The sequence below is a fragment of the Nannobrachium achirus genome (genome assembly GCF_963921795.1).
Source record: "Nannobrachium achirus genome assembly, chromosome: 1".
NCBI classification, from domain to species: domain Eukaryota; kingdom Metazoa; phylum Chordata; class Actinopteri; order Myctophiformes; family Myctophidae; genus Nannobrachium; species Nannobrachium achirus.
The window spans coordinates 34,335,438-34,353,328 of NC_137810.1; the positions used below are offsets into that span (position 1 = coordinate 34,335,438).

General features: G+C 42.0%; 2 protein-coding genes across 2 annotated transcripts; both read right to left on the reverse strand.

The window, feature by feature from the left end:
- Positions 1-227: 227 nt before the first annotated feature.
- Positions 228-7,938, reverse strand: LOC308303375 (scinderin-like; the record flags this gene model as incomplete). The annotated part of the gene is made up of 16 exons (XM_080747729.1): positions 228-819; positions 1,332-1,392; positions 1,517-1,594; positions 1,680-1,795; positions 1,885-2,059; positions 2,630-2,800; positions 3,093-3,183; positions 3,773-3,906; positions 3,992-4,207; positions 4,314-4,402; positions 4,914-5,046; positions 5,213-5,302; positions 5,468-5,617; positions 5,748-5,909; positions 7,452-7,606; positions 7,758-7,938. 16 exons carry the CDS (start codon positions 7,936-7,938, stop codon positions 659-661), a joined length of 2,163 nt encoding a protein of 720 aa, XP_080603855.1. The 3' UTR covers positions 228-658.
- A 7,869-nt stretch (positions 7,939-15,807) lies between these two features.
- LOC308287323 (uncharacterized protein) lies at positions 15,808-16,900 on the reverse strand (the record flags this gene model as incomplete). Its single annotated transcript, XM_080728459.1, has 2 exons — positions 15,808-16,028; positions 16,726-16,900. The coding sequence occupies 2 exons, from the start codon at positions 16,898-16,900 to the stop codon at positions 15,808-15,810; spliced, it is 396 nt and encodes a 131-aa protein (XP_080584585.1).
- Between the last annotated feature and the right edge of the window lie 991 nt (positions 16,901-17,891).

Sequence of the window (17,891 nt, forward strand, 5' to 3'; positions counted from 1 at the left end):
CTATAGCTGTAATAATATGTAATGTAATAATATGTAAGCTACTAGAAAAAAGCAAACAACCTTTTTATTTTTAAAAGGAGGTTTTATTAAAACAAGTTCATAGTCCAATTTTGAAAAAGTGTCCTCCACAACATTTTCTTAATGCAAGACAAAGCTTAATGCATCAAAACTGACCAATACTTACAAACTTTCTAAGACATCATAAGGTCACATATTTGTGGAATTAATTCAAGTAGCAAATTGTTCCAAAATCTTCTATATAACTTATATGACAGGATATTCTATTTTGTTATATCGCGAGCTCCATCTTTAAGGGAAAAGATTTTCTACTTAAATCCTATTGTTTTGATGTGAGGAGATACCAAATATATAGTGTGGTAAAAAAAAAATACTGTCCTCTGTGAATTTCTTCTTGACATATGACATTGTGAAACAATGTAAAACACAATGTAATTTCAGGCATACATCCTGTGTGCTCGATGAAGTGAAACAAAGGGATTTAGGTTGAAAATGGGCAACGTTCACCTTTTAAGATTATAAGAACTAGGTGCTTGCAGATACAGTAACTTGCAGATGCGTTTGCGTTGTGCGTTTCTGCTGAAAAACTCTAAGCCAAGCATCAGCAGGTACAGGAGTGTGGGTGTGCATGTGACTGTGTTTAGAAGTTGGCCCGGATACGCTCCAATGGGTCTGTGTCCCACATCTTGGGGTCCCAGGCCTGAAACCAGCCAGTGAAGGTGGGTGGCTCCGCCCCCTGCTTAATTGTTGTGATGGGAATACCAACACGACCGGAGGGGTCAGAATCCACATAGTCTTTAGCTGTATAAAAAAATATATAATAACATTTTTAAACATTAAAAAGGCATAGATGAGTACAGGCATCTTTTGGTAGTCACAGTAAGTAATCAGGAGAGAGAACGCATATAGGATACAGTGCAATCGAAAGTGATGACACAAAGAAACGAGGAGACAAAATTGGAACTGAAACAATATCTGCTGATAAATTTGTACTCTACTGATTGGTTTAAAATGTGCAACCCACCCGGAAATGTATTTTCTGTTTATTAAAGAGCTGGAGAGATGAGGAGACCCCCTTTACCAAACAAACACTCTATGATGATGATTAATGTCAGAATACTAAAATAGCTTTAATCTTTTAACAAGAAACTTGTTTTTACCCCACCTTTAATATATAAATTAATGTTGATCAAATGCTATTTTGTTGTTTTCTTTGATTGTGAATAAATGGCTATGGGAATGTGATAAACAAATCCTGGGACCCCTGACACCATAGAGGCCCCTCAAAATAAACATTGTTGTGTTTATCCTACCAATTTTGCCTGCTCCGGTTCTCTCCACGTTGTTGGCTTCGTTGCCGATCCAGAGGAAGATCTGGTGTGGCAGGAGACAGAGGAACAACCACATGAGATTCAGGGATAAGGAAACAATAAAAGATCTCAGGAGAGCATGAACCACTTCCTGAATATTGATGGCATGATGGCACCAGGGAGCTTACCTGATCCCAGGTGTCCACAATCATAACATCATCGGTTGCCAGATCCATCTGCGTGAAATCCCCAGGCACCTCTTCTGCCTGACAAAGAAATAGAATACATTATACTCTCTGATTTCAAATGCTGCCTCACAGCACTTGCAAAACAAGAAAGTTATATACTCACTATGAGTCTGCCAGTTTTGTTTGAACAGCCAAACAGTCGAGGTGGCTTCACCACCTTCTGCAGGCTCCTGGATGTCTGGTAATCCTTCTTCCCTCCCAGTGCTGACCAGAAAGCAGCTGGGGAGAGTGCAGTAGTACTGTATGAAACACACTTCTATCATACTATCATCACAGAGTAAAAGACCATTTATATTCATAGTATTCACCTGGCTCCTTTCCCTCATCCACTGCAGTGACACTGCCTCCAAGCAGGCCGGTCACATACTTGGCCGCATTCATCTCCTCATCTGTGGCCCCGACTCCCTTCCACACGAACACAGAGTCCAGTGACTTCAGCACAAACACATCGTTAGTGTTCAGAGAGGAAGCAGAGGGCTGCACCTAGGTCAGTGAAAAGGGAGACAAGAGAGATTAAGTTTAAATGGGCTTTTTGCAGAATTTGAGAAAATGAGCATTGCTTGACACTGATCATCCACCCATCAGTATAGGTTATATGAAGTAATGGAATGGCCTTCTCTAGCTACATGTAGACTGTTACAGTATATGTATGTGTTTTATCTACAAGGCAATCCTGTCTAAATAGCCCAGTTATCTTTGTAGCCCCTGTAACTTTGCAGTCCAGCAGGCAGTTACTTTTAAAAGTTACCAGGGTTGTTTCCATATTAGGAGGTTCTGGTACCACTTAGGGAGTTCAAGACCCTGATTGGAGTATAGATGTTGACAATAGCCAGTTTTCTGTTTGTTTTTGTTTTTAAATGCAGGTGTCTTGGAAGATGTTTTAATATAATGTGTCAATGTCACTTTTAAAAGAAGTTCTGCTGCCTTTCATGTACAGGTCTAGGTCTCCCTTGAAAAGGTGATGAGAGTCAATGATATTTTTTCTGGTTAAATAAAGGAGTTATAATAAGGAGTTTTATATACAGTATGTTCAATGTAATACGTTGGGCGTACCTCAACAGCCCTTGTGGCTTTGGTGGAATTCTGGCGGATGTGGAAAAGTCGTGTGCCACCAGCCTGGCTCTGGCCCCCTTTTCTAGACGTCCCACCCAGGTAGATGATCAGAGGCTTCCCCCTGAACAGACTCACAAAGTGCGGTGGCTCTTGGCCATGAGTGACACGTACCTGTGGGAACAAAAAAGGGAAACAACCTCAACAAACCCATTTTACCTACACATACAAATAGAAGACAGGGTCGTTAGGAATAGCATAGCTTTCAGCTTTGTACAGGAATCTGAATTCTGTCAAGTCAGGCCTTAATATTTAGAAAGAAAATGTTCCTCTGTTAAAAGTTAATCGTCTGTCAGACCATGTTTGGGTCCCACTTTTAATTAAGGAACACTGTGCATTAGATTGAATGGAAGTGATATTCACAAATAATAACCGTATATGGTGTTGTGTGTGATAAATGTCTTACCTGGACAGGTGATCCCCCCATGGAGTCGTCCAGTTTGACGGTGAGGAAGGCTGAGGCAGCCAGTTCATCCTGTGTGCACTTCACCCCTTGCCTAAGGACAGCAAAACCGCCACATTTTTTAAAATGTATGTCAGAAATGCTTGTCAATATGGGAACTGAACCCTCAACGACAACGTCAACTAGCTGTGATTATGGTAAGCATTTGATATCACACACACCATACTTTAACATTCACTAGACCCCCCCCCCCCCCCCCCCCCCAAAAAAAAAACAAACAAACAAAAAAAAACAGTATATTTCCGCGGACCACAGTTGAAAACCCACGGCCTAGACAAGAGCATCAGTGGATGTGAGCCTTTTTATCCATCTAGACCTAGAGTATATTGTGTACTTAAACGTATACCTATGTGTACATAAAGATAAATAATACATTAATAATGTTTTTCTTTTTTTTGTAGAGCGACTTATAAGTTTGATGTATTATTATTATTATTAGAGGCGGTGCCATAGTTTTGTACTTTTTCTGGTTTTCATGTGTCTAGGAGGTTGACATTACTTCATTAGACCCCCTGGTGTGGTTGTTATAAGCAATTATGAATTTCCTTTGTATTTGGGATTTCTTCCTGGAGGCTGACACCTTGTGGGTCAAAAGTGCCGATCCAAAAACACAGATAACTAACCAGGTGTAGATGATGTGCTGTTCTCGTCCTCGTATATTGTAGGTGTACAGTACCAGATAGCAGTCCCCTCCATAGAACTGTCCGTAGCTGGACTGGTCCACAGAGACCTTCTCGCCCTCCTCCACACGCCAAATCTACAGACACACACCGTTGCCATGGGTTACTATATAATACACACAGTACTGACATCATCAAATGTAATCCTGCTAGTTGACGCACCTGGACTTTTCCGGAGCCATCGTCCACCATGCCATGTTGGGCAGCCATGGTCTCATTGCTATGCAGGGCGGACGCATCAAAAGGGATCTGCTCCACCCGGGCAATACGGCCCACGGTGTGGGGCCGCCTGGGGCCCGTGGTCTGGTCCTTGTCCATCCAGTTGCAGAAGAATTGCTTGAACAGGGTGGTCTCACTCCCTGCTGGCATCACTTGTATCTGTATAGATAAACCATTCATAGATGGAAACTTTGATTTGCAAATGCTGTTTTCCAGCACAGATCTACTGGAAACAGATGTAGACTTCATCATTACAGAACTGTACCTGGGTGTGCTTGGGGTAACCTTTGTCTTTAATGAAATGCTCTGCAGCCTTGGCAGCAGCGCGGCGCTCTGCTGGGTTTGCATCGGGTCCTGCAGTTTACAGTAGGAGTATGGTTCTTTGGTTAGAGACCTGCCACTTATGAAATGCAAGTCATTTCACATGAGTCATTTTCCTCTTTTTGTCAAAGCACATGGCACTCTTCTAGCGCCACCATGAGGCAGATTCTTGCCAAACACATTTTTGCACTGCTCCTACAGATTTTGCCCTAAAATCATGCAAAGCGGTACACAGTATCTCTAAAGTCATGTCATCAACATGGATATGTCCCATTTCACATATTTTCTCCTGATTGTCTACCATTGCCTTCTAATGTTTGTGTATGCGACCTGACGGTTGTTTATCTCCCGATTAGGAAGTCTTACTGGTGAAATGCAAGTATGAGTCATTTTCCTCTTTTTGTCAAATGAAAAGAAATACAGAAGCCACAGTAACCAAGGAGCCTACATTTCAAACGGTTTGAGCAGTGACCTTAGTAGGGGGGAAAAATGGTTTGACTGGATAATATGTTTGACATGAATAAAATCATTAATAACTCAATACCTTTCCAGACAAAGATCTTCTTGTCTGAGCCATTATCCAAGATGTAGCATTCACTGAGGGAGAGCATTTCTTGACTGAAAGGGTTGGTCTGAGCTACCACTGACATCTTCATGGAGCCAGCAGCATCAGAGATCTACAAAACACACAAAAACACCTGTATCAGTATTCTGGTAATGGAGTTCTCAGAAGATCTAGTATACATAGTGAATTTACAAAACTATTTACTTTTATTAATGTAAAACACAGTTTATAATGCTTCTTACTTTACATTGTGTTAAAGCACCATGTGCCAAACTCACTTGGTAGAGAGTTCCCTTTTTCTTGTTGGCTGTCTCTGCGGATTCATCATCAGGGCTTTTTGATGGGATTTCAGGCTTTGGTCCAAGAGCCTATAAATAAAACGGGCACAAACAAATCAGTGACCCTATAGACACAGTCCAATCCAGAGTTTCACTGGATAAGAGCTCACTGACATCCTGACATGACTCAGACAAACACTTGTTGTCGCAAAAACACCAGCTATTCTGCTCCACACAAGGGAAAGGTTGACTCACGTTCAGGAAATCCTCTGGTTCACTTCCCTCGTCGATCATATGCATCTTGGCACGGCCTTTCCGCTCGTTGTCCCTAATATCGATGGCCACTCTCAAAGCCTTCACGCGTTCAAAGTGGTTACATTCACTGCCACACCAATTGTAGATGTCCTGTGATCCGAGAGACATCGTACACATGAGGGTGAGATTAACATCAGAATCATCTTAGTAGTGTTCTTAGTAAATGTTTTGGTGTCTGATACATAGGCTACCTATTGTCACTGGTCCCACCTGAACTCACCTTTCCCAAGTCAACGATGAAGCAGTCTCCTTTGTTGAAGCTGGCCCAGGACATGTCCACCTCTGTAGCCCTGATGACCCTGCGGCCCTTGACATGCAGCAGGCGTTTTACATTCATGTCGTTGGTCACCACATGCTGGAAGCCCGAAGCCACTCCACCTTGCTGTGATACAAGTCAAATAAATAAGGCATTAGAACCACAGATATAAAAAGCTATAAACCTCTTCTGCCGCTGGAGTTCATTGGAGCGACCCGTCAAACAGGATAGGAGGAAGTGCAGAAGTGCTGAAAGCACGCTGCCACTCAAAGTGACTACTAGCCAATTAAAGTGCATGTTTTCCGGGACTTCAATTCAATTCAAAGGAACTTTATTGGCATGAGGAGACAAACATTTACATTGCCAAAGCAAGTGCCTCTGGGAAAGAGGGAGTCCTGCCTCTGATTAGCCTGCTGAACGTCCCCCTTTGCCTATCCTCCAAGACGGACGCCCCAGAGCCGAAGGAGGCGTCTACCTTTTTATGTCTATGATTAGGATAATCATGGATGTTTTTTTCTAGTGCTACCATTTACATCATCTAGATTTAGGATCTATTTTGATTAAAGGTTAAGCTTATCAACACAATTCCGGTATCAGAGTTGAACCGTAGAGACATGGGCAGATATACTGTATAATTGAGATTTATTTTGCTTCATTCATTGTCTTGTCTAGATTTGGTCATTACAATTTTCAATTTAAGCATTTAGTACACTCTTAATCCAGAGCGATTTACAATAAGCACATCAAATGTAAAGAAATAGTAGGCAAATCTAAGAAAAACAGGTAGCACAAGCACCTATTCAGTAAAAACTTCATAACAAATTATAATAACATAAAAAATGTAAAATGCTATCTAAATGACTATGGACTAAGGTGGAGTCTGAATAGGTGAGTCTTCTGACGACGGCGGAAGCTAGGGAGTGAGTCTGCAGTGCAACTGGGAGTTCATTCCACAGTTTGGGGGCCAGGAGGGCAAAGAGTCTAGGGCGAGTGGGTCGTTATCCTGGGGTTTTTAGCAAAGGTTAGGGTGGGGTTGTAGGGTTCATCAGGCTTTGAAGGTATGGAGGTGCTATACCTTTGGTGGCTTTGAAGGCCAGCATCAGTGTTTTGGATTCTGTGCGGGCAGCAACCGGGAGCCAGTGGAGGGAGCGGAGAAGGGGGGAAACGTGAGAATTTTGACTGGTCATTCTGTGTGTATTATTCCCTGGTCTAATTTGCTTTGTTCTATGCTCCTGTCTGCCTCTGCTGTGTCTCATTTGTGATCCCCCCAAGTGTATCAGTCCTGTTCCCCAGTTAGTCCTTGTTGGATCATTGCTGTGTCAACTGCATTAAAACATCCAGTCCTGGGTTTTTGATCACTGACTACCTGCCTCACTGTCCTGCACTTGGGTCCTCACCATACCAGCACGCAACACAGTGGAGAGGATTCATGAATGTATTATGCTTTGTCCCGAACTCCCGATAGTAACAGCAGGAAACTCAGTGTCCCTGTCAGATAACACTGACAGTCACGGCAGCACTGTCTGCAATACAGTATTAAAAGCTCTTTCTGAATTTGTATTGATAAGAAAATTAGGTAGCGATGTAGGTGTTTAATGTGCGGTACAACAATGTTACACCACATGTCTACACCAAATCTTGTGAGCTTGTAGATCATCAGCATCTTACCTTGTACTTGACTCCAGACTTGAAGTAGCCCAAAAATGTGAGTGACTCATGTTCTTGAACATCGTGGAATTGTACTGGTCCTCCGCCCAGGAAGTCATCAAGCTGGGTGGCAAAGATGGCAGCCGCGCCTTTCTCATCCTGGGAACTGTCTGCTCCTATGGTAAAAGTGCTACTTGTAAGAATATAACAGGAAATCATCGGGTCCATGCATGTAATCCACTTGGAGGAACCTACATTACTTTACAAGCAAGAGTTAATTTGACAATAAGTCATCATCTGAATCAAATCGTCAAATTGTTCTCTTACCTAGCCACATATGAATGTTGTATGAGAAACCCGCAGTGGTGTACAGTAAGATGTAGGCATCGCCGGCGTAGAAGTCTCCATGAAGCTCTTTAGGAACAAGCTTCAAATCCATCTTCTCCACCCGCCACACCTGCAGGCCGGGCTCCTTCCCTGCCACCTCAAACTCTTTGTGATGCAACATCGCTCTGATGGGCAAACAGGGGCGTCACAAGGGGTAGGAAAGTGGGACTGAGTTACTGGGGCCCAAGGTGGAGGGGCCCTAATAACTTTATCTATTGAAAAATAGCAGATATACAAGCTCACAGCGCGGCACCGAGTGCCGCGCTGCAAGCTTGTAGATCTGCTATTTTTGAAAAGTTGTGAAAATGTGTGAAAATCTTTGAATATATGTATTTTTTTAAGCGAACATTTCTAACTCAAATTTTGCTTCTGGGGGGTCCCTGGAACTAAATATTTTGAGATCGGGGTCCGTGGCCAAATACATATCATCTTGGGGGTCCTTGACATAGGTTTCTTGCACACATTTTCATGATTTTTCAAAAATAGCAGATATACAAGCTCGCAGCGCGGCACTCGGTGCCGCGCTGTGAGCTTGTATATCTGCTATTTTTCAATAGTTAACATTCATGGGGGGCCCGCAGTGAATCCTTGTACCCAGGGCCCAGAATTTGGTGTGACGCCCCTGTGGGCAAAGAAGAAGAAGATTCACACACACTGAACCATGTCATTACACAAACTTCGTACTGTACAAAATTGTATTTTCACTTTAATTTATTCTTTTTTAAAAATCAACCTTCCAGGCCTATGTAAGGCCACTATCACTAACTACTATGTTGTTGAGTGGAGTCCTTCAGGCCGATCTATAAGCTTACGATGCCGTTTTAAGCTTGTAGGTACAGCAAGGGTTTCTGCAAGGGTTTTCCCCCAGAACATGGATGCTGGGGTTTAAGTCGCTAATAAGTCTCAAAGGTTTACCCTCCCACTTGGAATCCTTTCAAAAGCGGAAATTAATGTTTGCATGTTTTTTGTGCAATGTAGCCTACTCAGTAGGCCTGGTGAAATGAAAATGTAATGTCATTATCCTGGCCAAAATTATTCTGATTCACATTATATCCTGACATTCATTCAAATATTCTTTTTAGATGCCGTTTTGAATTTGCAATTCTCTGTCCTCCAAATGTGCCATATAAAACTGCACATGCACATGTTTGTTGCATAGTCTAGTCTGTAACCTGGTTTGACTTTACCATAGGGGCGGGGGGCCTACTAGCCCTGAATACAGGACTCTCATATACATGAGAGTCCTGGTGCCGCCTCAACATGAGGAGTAGTGGGCAATCGAGCCCTTAACGGTTTGCGCTAGGAACGTCAGATTTCAAAAATAAAGTGCTTACCTAAGCCAACTTTGCTAACAATTTGACGCCGCACAACGTTCATTACACGCCGCTACCGGATTGTTGAATAAAAAGCATTTTTGTCCGAAATTATTTTGCTTAACATAGGACGTCCGCCTCTAGTGGACAGTCGCGTCATCTCCGGTTGATCATTGTAGTGAACGGAGATGATGCGATGACGCGACTGTCCACTAGAGGCGGACGTCCTATGTTAAGCAAAATAATTTCGGACAAAAATGCGTTTTATTCAACAACCGGGGAGCGGCGTGTAATGAACGTTGTGCGGCGTCAAATCGTTAGCAAAGTTGGCTTGGGTAAGCAGTTTATTTTTGAAATCTGACGTTCCTAGCTCAAACCGTTAAGGGCTCGATTGCCCACTACTCCTCATGTTGAGGCGGCACCAGGACTCTCATGTATATGAGAGTCCTGTATTCAGGGCTAGGGGCCTACATACAGTAAATCATTCATAATGTATGTTGAGGGTTGAAAGTCACAGCGGGTCATCATGTCATTAGAGATAGCATCATAATGATGGTATGATGCATTATCTATTATAGCATTTTAAGAAACATTTCTCCATGAGCCAGAACTGGATAGCCTATTTCTACATATTCATTAAGATCATACGTCATACCTTTGTTTTTATCAATGACTATGACTATGAAACATAATGGATCCCAGGTAAATGTTCATGTGCATTTTTCTTAACGCAACCAGGCTACACAGTTGTTAAACTTATTCAATAACCAGTTTCTGCGGAGAAGGCATATGAGTAACACGCAAAGAATTCAAGGGTGTGTGAAGTAGACTCGACTAGACCTGCTGGCACGTGCTGGAGAATTAGAGAATTAGCTCAGAGCTGCTCAGTGACAGTCAGGGTGCCACAGGGCAGAAAACACTGTCATTTCACCATTGTCAAATGAGCTAAAATAAATAATAGGATATATTTCTGACAACCATTCGACAACTATATAGCATGCAATGAAACAGGCAAAATGTCCTACCTGCAACTGCAAGAGAAAAGTAATCAGAACTCAGAAGCTGACCGAGTGACCAACTCGTGTGCAAATGCAAACCAAATCTGTTATATAGCCTGGAAGGCTGGAAAAACGGCATCATTATGCTGACAGAAGAGGCGTGTCTAGCCGCATCCCGTCCACAATGTGTGGGATGGGTGTGTTGTTGCTGCAGACGCCCTTACCAAACCAAACACGTGGCGCGCGCGCACACACACACACACACACACACACACACACACACACACACACACACACACACACACACAAAAGAGCTTGGTTAAAGGAAAAGTGAAGAGCTAGCCCACTATTTTTCATACACTACATTATAGACTACCGGTATATGTTGAATGTATTCTAATATAGCCTACCAATTTGTTTGTTGAACGTTGACAACATGAAATTACTAAAACGAGAAAAAATACAAAAGAAAAGAAAAGAAAAGGTTGTTCTGTGCCATCACAGGGTTGTGCATGTGCTTGATTTATACTTCCTTGATGAAGTATAATAAAAATATACTTAGCCTAATAGTACACCTGATCTACAATCACAATATGTTACAATGCAAGGTGTTGCAAGCTTTTTTTTTTTTTTGACAGGTGACATTATGTACTGGAGCATAACATAAACGTGGGCTATGGCTGCATGATTTGAATGACCTGGCTGCTGTCTGTTAAGCTTGAGACTGGCACACAGCACAATTAAATCTGGATGATGCACAACACGTACTGAGTTGAATTAACTACTCCCATGATTTTGTGTGCAGTGGACAGTGGTGTGCCAGAAAGCTGTCAACAGGTTGGGTATTATTTGGCCTCTCAGATTAGGGCCAGCTCACTCTCCCTACCACACAGCTGAGTCAGCACATTCTACCTCATTGTTTCTTATGTACACAGCACACACAGTCCTTGTTGAAGCCATCTGCACACACACTTTCATTCATCCATCCACCTATCTCAATCTCTCTCTCTCTCTCTCTCTCTCTCTCTCTCTCTGTCACACACTCACACATACACGCACACACGAGCATGCACACGCACGCACGCACGCACGCACGCACGCACGCACGCACGCACACACACACACACACACACACACACACACACACACACACACACACACACTTCTCCTCCAGCCACAATAGATTGCATAACATGAAGTCTGCCAGCTACTATGTTCTCACTTGATTGGGCTTGGGCACATAACTGTGGTTCTGGTGGTTTTGCACAGCTGTAGTTGCTGGTTATTGTAGCCTAATTCTGGTGGTTTATCTAAAGTGCAGGACTGTAGCATTCATATACCAGGCTTGAACACATTTGTGATATGTATGTATAGCCTACTCTAAATGTACCTTGGGCAGGTTTCTCTTGAAAAAGAGATTTTGGCCTTCTGTGTTCCGGCAGGTCTTTTTGCAGTACACTTCAATGATAACCTCCCACCACTCTTTAGGGCTGTGCAAGTTTCATCGTGTAGCATAGATGAATATTTGGATGCAGCATAAGATCAAAATCTCCCACAGTAGGCTACACTTCAGATTCCTTCAACAGACATTGTACTTGCATGAAACAGGAATGCAAATCACAAGGACCTCGTGAAGGAGTTGAAAGGGGACATGACAACAAAGGTTACTGTCATAACTCTTTTCACTGTCAATTCCTGGAAGAATTGTAGTCTGACTACTGAGCCTTGGCTAAGGTATGACAATATTGATAACAGTCCCATCCCAAGGATATGATAACGCATGTATCAGGTGAGTATTGTCATCATTGGCAAGCTATATGCTAACACATTCGAATGATATTGCTGAAATGTTGTTTGATATCCACTTGAACTCAGATATTAAGTCATAAACCATATACCAGTTTGAGCTTGTACTGGAAATGCTGTGTTGGGGGGGGGCAAACCTTTTCAGTTTATCTGAACTGCTGGTGTTTTTCTCTGTTATCTTCTAATAATATAGGCTACATAACATGTGTGAAGTAACCAATATCTGGACAGTATAACTAGCATCTATCAAAAATCATTAAGTATAAAGTACTTTTAAGCTGTAGCTCTCGCACAAAACAATTATACTAAACCATATTGTCTGGAATGTAGTGGAGCTGATTATCTAACAGTGCTTTACATAATATTAGACAGCTTATTATACATGACATGACATGGATATTAAAGATAAGTTATTATTCAAATTAAATAGCAACAACAATTATACAGTAGTATCAGTAGTGTGTACTGTATGTATGTGTATTTTTGTGACCGTCAGGTCGCAGTTACTATCAAAACCTCGACCAGCTGTCCATCAGTCTGTCCGTCAGTCTGTCTGTCACACGTCTCACTTTTGCCCTGCTCATATCTCCGCAACCACAGATATAAAAAGCTAGATACCTCCTCCGCCGCTGCAGTTCATTAGCGCGACTGGTCAAACACCTCTGGCGGAAGTGCATAACTGTGGAACTGCGGAAGGCACTCTACCCCCTCCAATGGGAAAGAGGGAGTCCTGCCAGTCCTGCATCTGATTGGACTACCGACTGTACCGAGCTTCCCATTCTGTGACGCACAAGGAAGCGTCCTTCAGAATTCCCAAGAGCCCCGCCTCAGAATTCTGGAGGCTTGCGTAGAGTTATTGGGAGGCTTGCCAGCGGTCTTGGACCAGCACCCCCCAGCCGGAAGAGGCGTCTACCTTTCTATGTCTGTGTCCGCAACCGTTGCCCCGATCCATGCCAAATTTTGCATACACACTCCTTGCCATCAATTCTCACATGACCCTCTTCTAGCGCCACCATGAGTCTGATTCTTGCAAAACACATTTATGGACACAGCTCCTACAATTCTTGCCCTAAAATCACACAAATTGGTACACAGTATGTCTACACTATGTCATCAACATGGATCTGTCCCATTTAGCGCCACCTTCAGGCCGATTTTTTAAAACTCATTTTTGGACACTGCTCCTACAGATTTTGCCCTAAAATCACGAACAATCGGTACATAGTATGTCTACACTCGTCTCATCAACATGGATCTGTCCCATTTAGCGCCACCTTCAGGCCGAATTTTTCAAACACATTTTTGGACACTGCTCCAACACATTTTGCCCTAAAATCACGCTGCGACCTGATGGTCGCTTATCTCCCGATTAGAGAGTCTTACTGGTTTATACTGTGTGTGTGTGTGTGTGTGTGTGTGTGTGTGTGTGTGTGTGTGTGTGTGACACACACACACACACACACACACACACCCCACACTGTCAGAGGTCCCCTGCAGGTGAGTGTGTGAACATGCGTTTAGTCCCCATAAGTATAGCTAGACAAACTCACACACACACACACACACACACTGTGTGTGTGTGTGTGTGTGTGTGTGTGAGTTTGTCTAGCTATACTTATGGGGACTAAACGCATGTTCACACACTCACCTGCAGGGGACCTCTGACAGTGTGGGGACAAAATAGTAGGTCCCCACAATGGTTAGGGTTAGGTTTAGGGTTAGGGGTTAGGTTTAGGGATAGAGGTTAGGGTAAGGCCACAGGACTTGCATAAAAATGAATGGAAGTCTATGTAATGTCCTCACAAGTGATGTAAATATAGTGTGTGAGTTGTGTGTGTGTGTGTGTGTGTGTGTGTGTTTGGGGTAATTAAATGGTTGGTAATACAAGTCGGTTGGGGTAGTTAAGGTAATTATAGGTTTAAGTCAATAGATGGTGGCCATAATACAATTTTAACTGCTAATATTCCTGGCATGTATAGGACAACTCGTTTTTGCACTCCCTTTGAAAAAGAACACAATAAAAAGAATGAGAACATTGGTGTTTGTGGTGAAGAAATAATTTCTCAATATTCTTTCAAATCAAACTTTTTTGCATAAAAACTACTTGGGACATGTTCTGCATTAACATGGTACTAATTATTTGAATAAAATCAAGATCCAAAGCCACCAGAAGGGTCAAGCTCAAGGAACACATCTTGTTAATACTTTGCATGAATCAAATATGTTTCCAGTGTCTTACTTAATAATACTTTGTAAAAACTTGTAGGAAATAGACATATGAGCCTCTGTCTTATCTGAGAAGTGACTTTGCTTCACTTGCATGGCTTTATAAAGCTCTTTCTTTGACAGTGGTTTTCAAAATGTTTGTCAGTTCAAAATCTCATGACACACCTCTATTCATACAGCAAAAGTAACAACCATCTCACGTCCCGTGAAATGATGTAAGCTTGTATATCTGCTATATTCACTATATATTATGTAACAAAATAATAATAGGAAGAAAAGGTCGCACCAATAATCAACGACATACCCAAAACAGAGAGGCGGTATTATGTATATAATTTTATAGAAGGAAATTTGTGAGCACAAAGTTCTGTTTATGTTAAATAAATAAAAACATTCATAACTTAGACTAGAGTATAGTAAAATGTGTGGTTGTCACTAAATCCCAATAAAGGCACACCTGGACTGGTCGCACAGCCCCACCGATATGCTGATCTACAGTACACACGGATCCACTGCAAAGCAAGTCACTTTGAGCATGGTAAATATGTAGACCTAGGGAGGAATTATACAGACACAGGGACATCTGAAATGTACTTGACGCATACACTAAGGAGCCACACATTCAAACTGACACAATCTAATTTCTACATACATAAAAGCGAGGCAATTTACAGTATGTTTTTCTAATTTCTAAGTAGCTAATGTACATCATTATTCAAGATCAAGAGAGAATCAAAACACTTTAATTAATGAATAACACAGACTAACAGCATGTGATAGCCTGTGCTAAATTTAGTGTGCTTACATCTTTGCCACAGGGACAAAGATGAAAATAGGCCTATTCAGCTGACTCACCACATGGCACAGAACACACTATTGATCCCAGAAGCTGTTAAAGAGAAAGATTCTTAGTTAAATCTATGATACATTTCTACCATTTTAGAAATATTGCAAAAGAAATACTGGTTAAAGATAAGATTGCATGAGCTCTAGTAGATATGACATTGAAAAATAATTAAAGGAGGAAAGAAACAACACCAAAGCAAATATTTAATGGATACATTTATGCAATTGGTTTTCTTACTTTTGTTGCCCAGTATATTGATGAAAAATATTATTATTACCATGAACACCTTTGTGTGTTGCTATGATGATCATTGGTGATTTAGGGTCAGGAGCTGCTGATCGTTGTTTGGCACACAGGACATACAAACACTTGGATAATAAAAGCCCAAACACAAATTCACAGTATTTAACAACACCCAATTAAAAGGAAGACATTCAAACAGGGTGGTTATTGGCTACTAGGGTAGGAAAAGCCAAAAGATGTGGGGATGCTCAGAAACAGTAGACACGTATCCGTTGTCAGAAGCAGGGTAATGAGCATCTTGGTGTGCCGAGCTTTGATCTGAGCAGTCATTATGTTAAGCAGAAGGTGCACGTCGGAGCCGTCCGAGCCAGCACGATGCTTCATTTATACTTTGTCGAACAACTGATTTTCAGCGTGTCACAAGACAAAGTATAAATTAAGCTTAAGAAGTCTCTGTCCTATATCGTTTACTATAATTTACCCTCTTCCATGGTTCAGTGATAGGATCTCTTGGAAACATTGAAACTTTGCTTTAAAAAACCAACCGCAAGTTAAGGTCAACGAGGCAGCCCCGCGGCCAGCTTCTCCATGGCGACTTTGCGCTCCTCCGCTTTCTGCTGTGAGCGGCGCAACTTATCCCGCAACTCCTGCAGGTGGTCCAACGTGCCCTCCAGCTCGTCCTTCACCGTTTTCATCTGGCTCTCCAACATCTGTGTGTGGTGCAGAGAGCTTCTCCGCTGGCGTCTGCTGCAGCGCACCCTCTCCTCCAGGTCCTCCACTGCAGCACACACAGCACATAACCAAGGATAATACAGTTACTAACAGAATATCTCAAACTACAATTTCTTAACTGAAATAAAAAATTAAAACAAGGCTTTACAAAAAGTAACTGAAACTGTTTACAAAAGAAAAGAAATGAATACGAAATATATATAGGCCTATATAAAAAAAAAACTAAAACTAAGCCTTAAGAATTTACTTCACTAAATGAGCAAAACAAAATAAAAACAAATGAAAATGTTTAAATATACACACATACTACTGTATATATATATATATATATATATATATATATATATATATATATATATAACCTTGCACATATGAAACACCATGGACAACACAAACACCCTTTATGACACTGTCCACGCTGTTGTCAGATCTGATCACTTGCAAGATCAGATCTGATTACTGTATTTAGACATTGCCATAAATAGCAGATCTACAAACTCATAATACTGCACTTTATGAGCTTGGCCATTTCAAGCAAGTAACAGTATCGTACAACAAACTATGAAGAGTGTCCAGACTGAGACACACCTTTGACATCTGATTTGAAAAAGAAACACTGATAAACCCAATCTGATTCCAATATGTAAGTCCAAAAACATTGATTTGGGCAGTTTGAACATAACCAGACTCAGCAGAGTTGCTACGCTATATTAGGACCACATGCAACACATACTGATACAGACCCATGTTGCCCTGGTAGTCTTGGCTTTCTGTCCCCGGCTTCTTGTCTAGCAGGCTCCTGGTCTCCTGTAGCATCTTCTCCATCTTGGCAAGCTCTGCGGCCTTGGTGTCACTGTCTCGCCGTATCTTGAGCATCTGCCTCTCCCTCTCTGAAGGCTCTCCCCAATCCTTGCTCATGTCCTGTGTCACACAAAGCCTGTACAATACACCCTGGAAACCGAACACGACGGCACTGCTGATACGATGGCAAAACACTGCGGTAAACACAAGGCACCTTAATGATGAGTGAGCAATTGTTATGACGCTTGCCCTGTACACTAGCTTTGACGAATCACATCCCTCTCAGAGTACAATTTGGAACTAGAATGCCCCCTGTCAATAGCTGGTCTTACACTTCCCAACCAAAAAAAGTCAGTTCTCTTCCCAATAAACTGTAGTTCTAGTGATAGTTGGTCTTAAGCCTCAGCACGTCAAGCGATTGTACAAAAACAGTACACGGCACGCCATGTCACAAGACTCGCTTCACACAGCCCTGAAGCAAAAATACATTTTACTCAATGAAGCCTAAGTTCTATAGGGGGAAAAAACAGTAGGTTATGTGATAAACCATTAGAAAACAAGAAAGGGAAACTCTGATGTGGACAGCCAAAGAAAGTATCAGTTATTCAGATTGGTGAAATGTTCATTTATAAAACAGTAATATGTCTATGCATGGGCCTACAGTACAGTGTTTGGAATAATAGATAATATATATCAGCAGTCAGTCACTGTAGACCAATTCAAAGCATAACAGCAGGTTTGAAGCAATTGACTATGGTCGTGCCAGTTTGAGGGAGGTTGTTTGGGGTAGGAAAAAGGTGGACATTGCACATCTACAGCAGAGGTACAGTTCAGTACAATGCCATCTCTCCAGCCATATTTTCAGAATCAGTAATTTACTCAATGTTTACTGACTCTCTACTTCTGTTCCTGTCACTCCCCTAACTTGCAATTCTCCACTCACCCACCAGATGTCCTCCTCAGGGATTTCTCCATTCCCCTCAGCATGTCAACCATAAACACTGGGAAGTTAGCGCTGGGGGGGGAAGACGTGTACAGTATGAATCTTTGAATGACTCAGATCCCTTCAGGAAAATAAAAGACCCAAGATCACACAAAGATTTCCTAT